Source organism: Berghia stephanieae, chromosome 1 (assembly GCF_034508935.2).
Source record: "Berghia stephanieae isolate SIO BIC M18660-M18661 chromosome 1, UCSD_Bste_1.3, whole genome shotgun sequence".
Lineage (NCBI taxonomy): Eukaryota > Metazoa > Mollusca > Gastropoda > Nudibranchia > Aeolidiidae > Berghia > Berghia stephanieae.
The window spans coordinates 18,402,353-18,414,083 of NC_088360.1; the positions used below are offsets into that span (position 1 = coordinate 18,402,353).

The 11,731-nt window shown below is 35.3% G+C and overlaps 2 protein-coding genes and 2 long non-coding RNA genes across 6 annotated transcripts in view; 3 read left to right on the top strand and 1 right to left on the bottom strand.

Annotated features, from left to right (window-relative positions):
- LOC144963455 (uncharacterized) overlaps positions 1–101 on the top strand; it is a 10,787-nt gene extending 10,686 nt beyond the window's left edge. Inside the window, exon 6 of the mRNA XM_078897538.1 lies at positions 15–101. Coding sequence (XP_078753664.1) covers positions 15–101 — 87 coding nt within the window. The remainder of the gene's footprint in view (positions 1–14) is intronic.
- The window catches only part of LOC144969483 (phosphatase and actin regulator 2-like), a 126,830-nt gene that overhangs the window by 31,427 nt on the left and 83,672 nt on the right, over positions 1–11,731 (top strand). The gene's annotated exons all lie outside the window — the stretch shown is intronic.
- LOC144963456 (uncharacterized) lies at positions 1,583–8,543 on the bottom strand. The gene is made up of 3 exons (XR_013643633.1): positions 8,410–8,543; positions 2,915–2,995; positions 1,583–1,656 (listed from the first exon to the last, which is right to left on the bottom strand). It is a non-coding gene; the product is annotated as an uncharacterized LOC144963456 (long non-coding RNA).
- LOC144963487 (uncharacterized) lies at positions 8,762–10,940 on the top strand. Its single transcript, XR_013643636.1, has 3 exons — positions 8,762–8,900; positions 10,102–10,205; positions 10,706–10,940. It is a non-coding gene; the product is annotated as an uncharacterized LOC144963487 (long non-coding RNA).

The window sequence follows — 11,731 nt, forward strand, 5'->3', positions numbered from 1 at the left end:
CTTTTCTGATACAGCTTTACAAACCGAATAATGTCATAAAAGATACTGGTCAACCAAAGATTACAGATATTGTATTATTTGCTAGACAACAATACATCTAAAAATAGCATAATTATGTCATCACGAGTCATCGGTTTATCGCACACTGGGTGTCACGATTGAAACAGAATGATACAAATGTTTACATCACAACAGGGAACAAAAATGTGATGTCAAAAAGCTGGTTCCTATCTCATTGGAAGAGTAAAACACTCTTCCAGAGGACTGAATACATACCAAGTGTAATTGATCTTCTGAGTTTCAGAATGATGGCCTCTTATTTTCTAGTCCAAATATATGCTTGTCAATAAAGATCATCCATCCTCGTTTTTTTACGCCCCGTAATCCTTAGAATCTGCCTATACATCTGGCTACTCAAGTCATTATACTATCTCATGATTCCAATATACAACCTATTCATTATTAGCCCTCCGAGGGACTGTTTACGTACATACTTCCAAGGATTTTGGAACCGGAAAAGAAGGTGTGACGTCACGACTTTTCTTCCCTGTTGGGGGACAAACATGAACCTTTTAATTCAAGGATTCAAAATTGAACACACAACACACACCAAATACCCACAAACCTTCCTCCTCTCAGGAGATCCAGCGTATCCTGATCTACCAGAGGCAATCAACAAAGTTGATCTTTATATTTGGGGGGGGAAGGGGACAAAGAGACGCAAAACTGAGTGGGGTGGGGTAGGTTCTAGGTTCAACTAAATTTTGAGATCTCCCCCAAATTTTTATTTTGTTTTTTAAATATAACCTTTAACAAAATTGGATACAGTGATTATTTTCACCAATTATCCATTCGTATTTTGGTTGATATTGCGAATCGGACGTTAAGGGGGGGGGGGGGGGGGGGGGTGAGGTGGTCATCGGAATTTGGCAACATTTTGGACACTACATACTTGCATATATACCATACCATAATTTATACAAATGACAGTTCTGATGAATAGATTGATAGATAGACAGCTTGAATAGACAGACTGACTGACAGAGAGATAGATAGATTAGATAGACAGCTCTAGAGTAAACCTAGATTCCAAGCCACTTGGTGAAAATCACTCAAGTTCAATGAGTATTGACGAAATATGACCAAGGGAGTTAATCATGAAATAAAACGGCACGTTTCTTGTTTCTATATTATCAAGAGTAATCTGTACAGTATATACGAGGATAATTAACATTTAATTATGCCCCCCCCCCCCCCCCCCCCTCTTTCCTCCTTAAAAGATTATATATATATAAATATATATATATATATATATATATATATATATTATATATATATATATATATATATATATATATATATATATATATATATATATATATATATATATATATATATATATAAATGCGCAGATAGATGGATATGTTAACTATGATCAAGCTACTAAGTGATAATCATACGCAAGTATTGACGAAATATGACATAGGGAGATTATCATTATGAATAAAACGGTACATATCTTATTTTTATTTATTATTTACTAAACTTGACCTCACTGGACAGATAAGTAAAATTCTTCTCTCTATTCCCTCCCTGCCCCACTCTTTCTCTTGCATTCCCAAACCCCTCCCTTTCTCTCCCCCTTCACCCATTTCTCTGTGTAGATGTTAAAACAAAATGTATAAATAACAAGATTATTTCAATCACTCATTTTGCCTATTTACGCCAATTCCATATATAAACAAATTGCAATGCTGTAAAAATCTAATAATTAGTAGAGCTGCCCAAGATAAGATATAAAAGGCTTAAAGCCATGACCCCTTTTAGAGTTTTACAGTGAACTTGATAAAACTATATTATAATAGACTTTTACATAATTTGTCTTTCATTCTATAATGTTATTCCCATTTTGATCTAGGCATTTTTTCCACCCCGACAAGATGGCAAAATTACCAACCCTAATTTTTTTTTAATTTCATTGTAAACCTGACCTCCATTTCCTCCAAAATACATGATATTGCATCCCAAATAATAATAATAATAATAATAATAATAATAATAATAATGATAATAATATATGGGTTTTTTATATAGCGCCTTACCCCATATCATTGTGCGTTATGATTAACCAAAATCACAATCAGTTCCTAGCCTACCCGATCTTATGGATTGTGGAGACATTCCAATGACAGAACTAGATATAGTCAAACAACATGACAGTAAATATGCTCGAGGTTTACCTAGTTTAACTGAAACTGCGTGCACCCATCATGTTTTTGTTTTTGTTTTGTTTTTTAATTTTCTTATAAACTTCAAAACAGTTGACATATAAAATCCTATACAGTTGCCTCAACTATATTTTTTATGTGAATATTACAATATTCATTATCAGTTGAAAAAAAACAAAACAAAAAAAACAAAGCTCACAATACAGCACAAAGTGTTGAAATCATTCAGAGGTATTTGTTGGGAATTCATTGAAAATTGGCCATAAAACTTTTTTGCCAAAATCGCACACTATTCAATGACTTTTTAATAACTGCAGAATTTATGCTTGCATTTGTAACACCACATCATTAAATTTAAAAAAAGAACTGTAGCCAACGAGTAACACAACACATTTCAATAGGATTCACATGGATATATGTCAGCCAACAATATTCAAGGTCACACATCGTAACGAAAATATACAAATATATATACAAATATGATGAACACTCACAAATATAACTGAATTGAGAATCCAACAGCAAATCAAACAAAGAATTCCACGTAAAGAATATGACAAAACAGGGGATAACTCCCCCCCAATAAAAAAACAATTTCAAAACAATTAGTAGGGCATCAAATAACCATAATCAAACGCAGTGATCTATCTTAATTTCAAATTTAAACCGAGAGGCACAAAACTCACCATCCTTAAGATGTTTAACTGGCCTAGGGGTTGTTGAGGAACCCAATATTAAAAAATTGCTGCTGTCACCACCAGGTCCATCTGAAACCAGAATAATGAAATAATAAATCAAATGCAAATAAATAAAAAATACCAAAAGTTCATGTCTTAAGGTGAAAAGAAAACAGAACCCCCCCCACCCCCCCCCCCCCCCCCCCCCCCCCCCCCCCCCCCCCAAAAAAAAAAAACAACAAAAAACAAAAAACAAAAAAAAACAAACAAACAAAAACCAATGCTAAATGCTCAAAAGGGAATTTTATGTTAAACATCCACATTGGGTCTGCCATTGTAGAAAATTTCAACATTAAAGACCAAAGAATATAAATAAATAGATAAACATTGAAAAATCAAAAACTTTACCGAGATCAAGATCATGGAAAATTTCCCCTTTAAGCCTGTGCATTTTTAGATGGGACAATCAATCAATTTTACCTGACCATAGAGGAAATTTGCACGTTTTAAAAACATTTAAATCAAGAATGGAGACAAAATATTGGGAATGTCTGATAATTAAAATGATGAAGACAACGCAGCAACTTTTAAAAATATCAATGGATGGAAGTTTCATCTCCAAGAAAACAATCAACCTATTCATGAAGAAATGTCAGATGTGTAAGGCAACATATGCCCAGAATAATACAAGATAATTAAATATTAGTTCAGACAGTCCTCACTTATGGACATTAGAGATGCACCTCGATAAGGTTGCCCACTTTCAGTCTTAACTGCACACAATGGTTAAACATGAAATTCCTAATAATACTAAATACTGACCTGTTTAAGAAAATCTTACATGCCATTTGAACATGTTAAAAGTGGCAGCATAGACGATGCCCAAACTTCTCACCCCACAACAGGAAGAAAGGAGAGAGTAGAATAATGCAGACAGCAATTGATCAGCACAAAGATCCAATTTTTTCCCATCATTTGTATACAATGGACACAACATGGGTCCATCATTTTGACATTGAATCAAAATACGCTAAAGAGGGCAAAAGTTAAAAATTCCTCTAGAGAAGTGATACTCTCTGTGATTTGGGATAAGAATGGTCTGATCCTGACAGACTACCTTACAAACCTCATCTGACAATTACTATTAGAACTAATTGATAAGCTTGAGAAAAGCATTAAAAGAAAAATGCAGAGGAAAACTGAAAAAGGAGTCTATACAATCCACAGCAACAGGCCAAACAGTTCTCAAAAAGCAATATCGACATATGAGTGATTCAGCATCATCTGGCTGTTTTTAAATTGAAAAAAAAAAGGCCATGGAAAGGCAGACAATTGGAAACAGATGGGGAAGTGAAAGCTTTTTTTGGAGTGACAAAATCTGTCATTCTATCCCAAAACACTTTTGAAGTCATCGCCAGATGGCAAAAGTTTATGCTTGAGATCTGTGACTTTATTCCTTGATGATAGGTTAAAAACTTTTTGAGCACCCTTGAACAAACAAAATTAACAGAAAAGAATGTGTGAAAACAAACTTTCTCCCCTACAAGTCTTCTGCTTTTGGTTTTAAAAAATACGATTTTGACAGCATTAAGCCCATTGGATTTATTAAGAATTGTACACAGTCCACTTACAACTCTCTTTCAATGATGTTTTCCCTCCCTTATTTAAAAAAATTAAATGGGGTTTGTAGCACTGATGCTATTTTGACGGTGTTGGTGGTCATAAGAGTGATGATGCCATGATATGAACAATATTAAATTTTAAAAAATAAATAAATAAATAAATAAATGAATAATAATAATAATAGTAATAACAATAATTATAATAATAATAATATATTATATTTGTTGAGCACTCTCCTATATCACGAGGAAGTGCTCAGAGCACTTTACAGGGGCATCCACAATTCAATTTGGAAAATAACAAAGTCTTAAGATGCTTTTTTAAACAAATCTTCCAATGAAGAATGGCATATTTCTTTTGGAAGTTTGTTCCAGAGGGTTGGATGTTTCTAGCAAAGGATCGTCCTCCACTTGACACGTAAGAGTTCTTTCCTAGAGTGACAAGCAATTTTCCATCGGATGACGAGCGAAGGGATCGGGCTGGTGTATAGAACTCCAATTGATCATAAAGATAAGTTGGTTGATATGTGCATTTAAAACATATCAGAACTTTGTACAATATTCGCTCCTTAACAGGAAGCCAATGAAGCTCTTTTAGCAGAGGTGACGCATGACGTCTCAAGGACTCATCTTGCAGCATTGTTTTGAATTCTTTGCAGCTTGAGTAATCTCTCGCTAGTGAGGTTCAAACATAGAGAATTACAATAGTCAATTCTTGAAAGAACTAATAATGTAATCAATGTTTTTGTCACATCTGTATTTATGTAGTCTCTAATTTTACCAATTCTGTCAAGTTGGAAATTTAGGCATTGAGAAAGATATTTTATGGGCCAGTCTAATGTCAAATTCTCATCCTTAAAGATGCAAAGATTTTTAACAGTGGGTGAACTTTGCACAATTGAGCCATTTATGTTACCATTGAAAAAAAAGAAAGAGTTTATTTAGCAAGTGTTACAACCTTAAAATCCTGCATGACAATCCATAAATGAAGAAAATATTCTATAACTGTTGTGACTGTCTTACATTTAAACAGATGTCTTGTCGTCATCCCTCCCCCTGACTTAGATTTGAAAGCCATGGACTGTTGTCACAACTCAACTTAGATTTGAAAATCTGGTAGTATCCCTGTTGTACTGCTGTGGATCAACCAAAGTCACTAAAGGTGGTCTGATAAACAAAACTACCTACTGAGGCTTACAGTGGCAAACAGGAGACATTTGCTTGGTGTTGCTACAAAGAATATTCACCCTTGTTGTATTTCACAGCCCTGCAGAGTATATCATCTTAATCTGAGCCAAAAGTTTTAATTGTATTACCAATGACAAACTGCGTAAAACCAAGGTGTGCAAACCTACCCACCTCCCATTTTAAGTTATCGAAAAATCAAGGCCAAATCCCTTCACTATCATCAGTTTAGTATAAACTCACTGTCAAATGACATAACACCATTTTAATCATAGTCACCATAACATTCTTTGTCAGTCTAAATGCTGTCCTTCAAGTCGCTTTTTAGTGGTGTTTCATCACCATTACCCCTCCAACTACCACATCATCATCCTACTACTACTACCACCACCACCACAACAATTGAGAGCAAAACTGAGTAAGATTTTGAAATAATGCATACAATCCTTCTTAAAAGCTAAATCTGATAATAGGCAATTGGTAATAGGTCCCAATAGTTCAGTTTGTATTGCATTTACTGAACACACAAAGGGACCAAAATCGATCCCAGGTACAATTGAGATTTTTTCTCTGACCCCGTCTACTCACCAGTGATTGGGTAGTTGGTTCTATTTTAGATTGCTATTGTCCGTTTCATGCTATAGAAACCGGGATAAACTCCAGCTCCATGGGCCTTATGGCTCATGAGGCCTACTGATGATAGGCAATTAGACCACACTTGCAATATTATGATCAAAATTTTAATTAATAAACAAATTCTCTCTTTAGAGTTATAATTATAGTTATACTTATAGACTATATAAATAGTATTGATTAGAGAAATCCAACTATAAATTAATCTGATATGACTCCCTGTATGAGTTTCCGGGTCAAGGAAAAGATTCGAATGTTTAGTACAATAAAACAAGAAAGCAGACGGCCAAATGCCTGATTAAATTGGTCAAACAGAGAATCTATAATTTGGTAATACTAGACACCCACTACCCAATGTCATTAGCCTAGGCCTAGTGAGAGACAAATCCTACATGTATTTGCAAACCAAGTAGAAAGTTTTCGTTTTACCATGAGATACAAAGGGGAGGGTATAACAAGAGAGAGAGAGAGGAGGAGAGAGAGAGAGAGAGAGAGAGAGAGAGAGAGAGGAGAGAGAGGAGAGAGAGAGAGAGAGAGAGAGAAAGAGAGAGAGAGAGAAGAGAGAGAGAGAGAGAGAGAGAGAGAGAGAGAGAGAGAGAGAGAGAGAGAGAGAGAGAGAGAGAGAGAGAGAGAGAGAGAGAGAGAGAGAGAGAGAGGCATGGGGGAAGATGAAAAAAACAATGAGTCGCCTGATGACGTAGATCAAATGGGTGATACAGAGGTGCTTAACGATATGTGGTGTGTGCAATTTTAACCTCTTAACAGTAATACAGATTTATTTTTTTCATCCTTATAATAGTTTACCTATTGTTAATGCAGAATATATCATTTCCACCAATTAAGCTATAATCGCACAGCTTGTCTTTTATTGATAACATTAAGACTAAGATCAGGCATTAGGTTAAATTAAGATTGAAGCTCACCTTTAATGGGTTAAATTGTATTGTTTGATTTTTTAAAATAACACACACACACACACACACACAGAGCGAGCGAGAGAGAGAGAGAGAGAGAGAGAGAGAGAGAGAGAGAGAGAGTAAGAGAGAAAGAGAGAGAGAGAGAGTAAGAGAGAGAGAGAGAGAGAGGCCCATCCTTTATTGCTTGTATTGCAGCGGCAAATCAGTTACCGGTTACTGTGTACGTAGATCCTGAGGCTAGGTGCCAGTTACCGTGTATGTAGACCTTTCTTTAAGTTGTTTTTATCTTTTAAAACAAATTTATTGTTTTTCTTTTCTCTATCTGACTATTTGGTCGCTCTCTGAATAATTTTGTTTGTTTGCTTTTTAATAATTTATTCTTTTTAGAATATACTTTTTGAGATCGGACTGGGGATGAATTTGCCACCAGAAAGGAACAAACAGAGAGAGAGAGAAAAATATTTTTTTTTAAAAAGGGGGGAGGGGGAGTGGGCGGGACAATTATCATTTGCAACGCTCTGTAGAAAGAAGATGGAAAATAAAAAAGGGGCCGAACCTGGCTTCGAACATACAGCATTGCTGCCAACAAGTCCCAGACGGATTAACGACCTAACCATACGGCCACGACTATACTATGATGACACCCACATGAATGTCCCACATGAATGTCGACGCATATATTGTGTAGGAAATTGTGTATGTAGTAACCTACTATCCATCGACTGATTTATTGTAAGTTGATGTGTCTGCCAATAATCAATATTCTTGGTCTCAGACATGTCTGAGAATAATCACAGTCACAGTCCCAGCGTTGTCAATCTGTGACTGTGTCAGTGTCACAACAAACTGACACTGGACAGTCCCTGAACCTATGCAAGAGAGGTGACTCCTTTCTTCACCGTGGAATTCAATAAGTGTATTATATCTGAAATATTTGGTAGGATTACTGATCTGTCATCCGACAATTACAAAGAAAGTGGAAGGACTTTTTAGTTTTTAAATTAAACAGAAACAATTGAAATTTTTATTCCACCGTTGAAGTTGATGTTTTTGCTCGGCCTCACCCTCCCACAGAAAGATCCATTTAAGGTGTGTTCATTAATAAACAATATGAAAAACAAATGAGATTTTAAATTCTAATTCCTACCCTGATTTCCTGACCGAGAAGAAAGAGGTTCAACAGAAGGTTTGGGATCACTATTACTTCTTTGTCTGACAGGAAGAAATTCTGATTCGGCATCTGTTTTGGTGCCTAATTCAGCCATTTTCTATCTGTAGTGTTGACTTCCGGAGATACGAGGTCATTGACAGTGGTTTTCATTGATTTCCTAATTATGATTAAAAAATTAAGAATTTTAAAATGTATATTATATATGATATAAAACATAACCTTTATCGATAGTAAAGTTTAAATAATCATATTTATTTTCGAATAACATTTGCGAAATTAACTGTGATGATGTCAAGACCATATGACAATGACGTCAGTAATGATAGCAGTCTATAAATAGTCGAGGAAAAAATCCTTGTCAAGTGACGTTGAGCAAATCGATTGTGAAAGAGACATTTAAAGGCATCCACAGTTACTTATAAGTTCATTTCATTAAGAATACAGCATTGATTGATTATTATTGATCGGTAAGGATTTCTAAATTTTTCGTTCCTAAGTTCTAGTGTTGTCATTGTCATCACTTGTTTACTCTCTTTCTTTCTCATGTTGTGTTCGTTGTTTTTGCAAGGATTTCTAGGAACTTGAAGCTGTCAACACCCCTTCCCATCCCTGACTTAAGCTTTAATTTGTAAGAAACTAATGACTTCTATAGGTGGTAAATTTAAGCAATGTCAGAGGGAATTGTGACGTAACCTTAATTAATTTGTTTGTGACGTGAGTCGTGAGATGATACCCAGTTTCCAGGCCAAGATTCAGAGAATGTTGTCATTTTTGACTGCCTCTGAGTCTGGGTCTGTTTCCATTCTCTCTTTTTACTTTGGCAGCGTTTTACTTTCAACTTACATTAACATCCTGGTTAGCCGACTCACAACACCAGTTAACGTGATTTCAAACCTGAACAGCTTCAAGTCCGAGCACAATGAGTTTCAGTTTCATAATTGAGTCAACTGAACATTGCTTTTAGTTTTGGAAGCTGGGTGAAAATAGCTTGGTATTGATAGATGCTATTTTCATTGTAAGGTGATATCTTGGTAGGCGATTTTCACCGTAGGGCGATAATAATTATTGTGGTAGGCTATTTTCACTGTACAGTGATATCTTGGTAAGCAATTTTCACCACCACCACTACTACTATTACTACTACTCCTACTAACTACTACTACTACTACTACTACTACTACTACTACTACTACTACTAGATACTACTACTAAAACCACCAATACATCATCATCTTTACTCACATTGCTACAGCCACAACCATATTATTTATGATTAATAATATTATCAATTGTTGCTCTTACTATCATCACTAGTGTATCCTTATCATCACCATCATCATCATGACTACTACCACTATTACAACAGCCACCGCAGCATCATAACTACTATCACTACTACTACCAGCAACAAACCATCAATCCTAACCACCACCTCAACACAATCATCACACTTTCTTTTCTCTCTCTCTCTCTCTCTCTCTCTCTCTCTCTCTCTCTCTCTCTCTCTCTCTCTCTCTCTCTCTCTTTCTCTCTCTCTCTCTCTCTCTCTCTCTCTCTCTCTCTCTCTCTCTCTTTCTTTCTTTCTTTCTTTCATTTTCTCTTTTTTCTCATTTGACTATATCCCTTGTAATTCGTTTTTCTTTTGCATATTCTCTGTATTCTCCCCAGATATTTGAAACTAGTGTTTATTAACGTAATAACACAACAAAGCATCAAAAATGTCTGCCTTATATCCAAGTCTAGAAGATATGAAAGTCGACCAGCTGCAGAGGGTAAGAATTTTAGAATGTCATGCAAATTGTTAATTTTGATACGTGCCCAGTTCCCAAGGGTGCAATAACAGTTTTGGCTGACTGGGGCGTAAAGTTTTTAAAAAATCTCAGCTGTGGCCATGGTTTAAATTTGATTTGATTTTCTCCCCACAATATTACTACAACATCCAATTAAAATTCATTGAAATATTGATTTTTTGCATCAGAACCAATCTTTAACAGTATGAAATTTGGAAAATTCGCAGTGGCAATTTAAATGACATTCCCACTCATTGAATTTTATTTGATTTGAAATAATTTGTCACATGTGTATTCATTTGTTGTATGAGGTAATTATTTGTAATAAAGTTATGAAATTCTCATGTCCCGGCATGTCCCGTCCTACATGTTAAATGTTGCTGTTTACCAGGGACCTCTTGTAAAGTACTTTGAGCACATTTAGTGGATATTGCACTATATAAAAGCTTAATTTTTTTTTTTATTTTTTTTTTAAATTTCAGGCACAACATACCCATGAGAATGCTATAGCTGGAGCAGCCCCAAGCCAACCCAGTGCACCATTGGTCTATCCACAACAAACTCCCCTCCATATGAAGCTGCCCCACAGCCACAAGGGCCTAGCACACTCTACCCAACTCTCGATGAATACATGGGGATGCAGTTCACCCCACAAATGATGCAAGAAATGCAAGTTGTTCCATCACAAGTAAGATAGTTTATCTTTTTGTTGGATTAATTAATTTTTATTTTTTTTTTATTTTTTTTTTACAGGGATAAGTTTAAAGATTTTACCATTTTTGTTATAAGTATTATAAGTAAATAAATCAACTTTGGTTAACTCTTTAAGATTCAACCGACAAAAACCGACAACGGCATAATATTCATGGGCGGGGTAGTCAAGACCGGCCTCAGTAAGTAAAATCCAATCGTTGTGAAGGAAATGACAGGCCCTGTCACTGCCGCAGGGTGTTTTCAGCTTTGATTTTTATTAAATTTGCCGACAGAAAAGAAAATACGTTTCAGAAATTGCGATTTAAATCCTATTTTATTTGCGGGTGAAAATCATTGACATTGCACTTTGTTTGGTAAAAATCGGTAAAAAATTACGACTTTGGTGATGAAAAATGACTTTGAAGACCATTATTGTAAACTTTTAAAAATATTATGAATAATTTATAACTCCCTTATTTGTGGGTCGATTTTGTCATTCGAGGTATCAATTTTATTGTAATAAAGAGATTGGAACTTCAGAAATATTTTTTCTGATGCGAAATTATTACTTTGTCATTTTAGCACCAAGAAAAATAGTCGGTAAATAAATTTGTTACACCTCTTTGATAGACCGCCGGGGTCCGTTCATGTAGAATTGTGAATCAAGCATCTCAAAGTCTTCGACCAATCACAGGCTATCTATCCAGCTGGCCGAAACAAAGACGCTTCTCCCCGTCGATGCATTACGCTATTGTGATGCAAGGAATATAACACCTTATGGAGTAGGCCTAAAAGCTAAAATCTAAAAGTAAAAA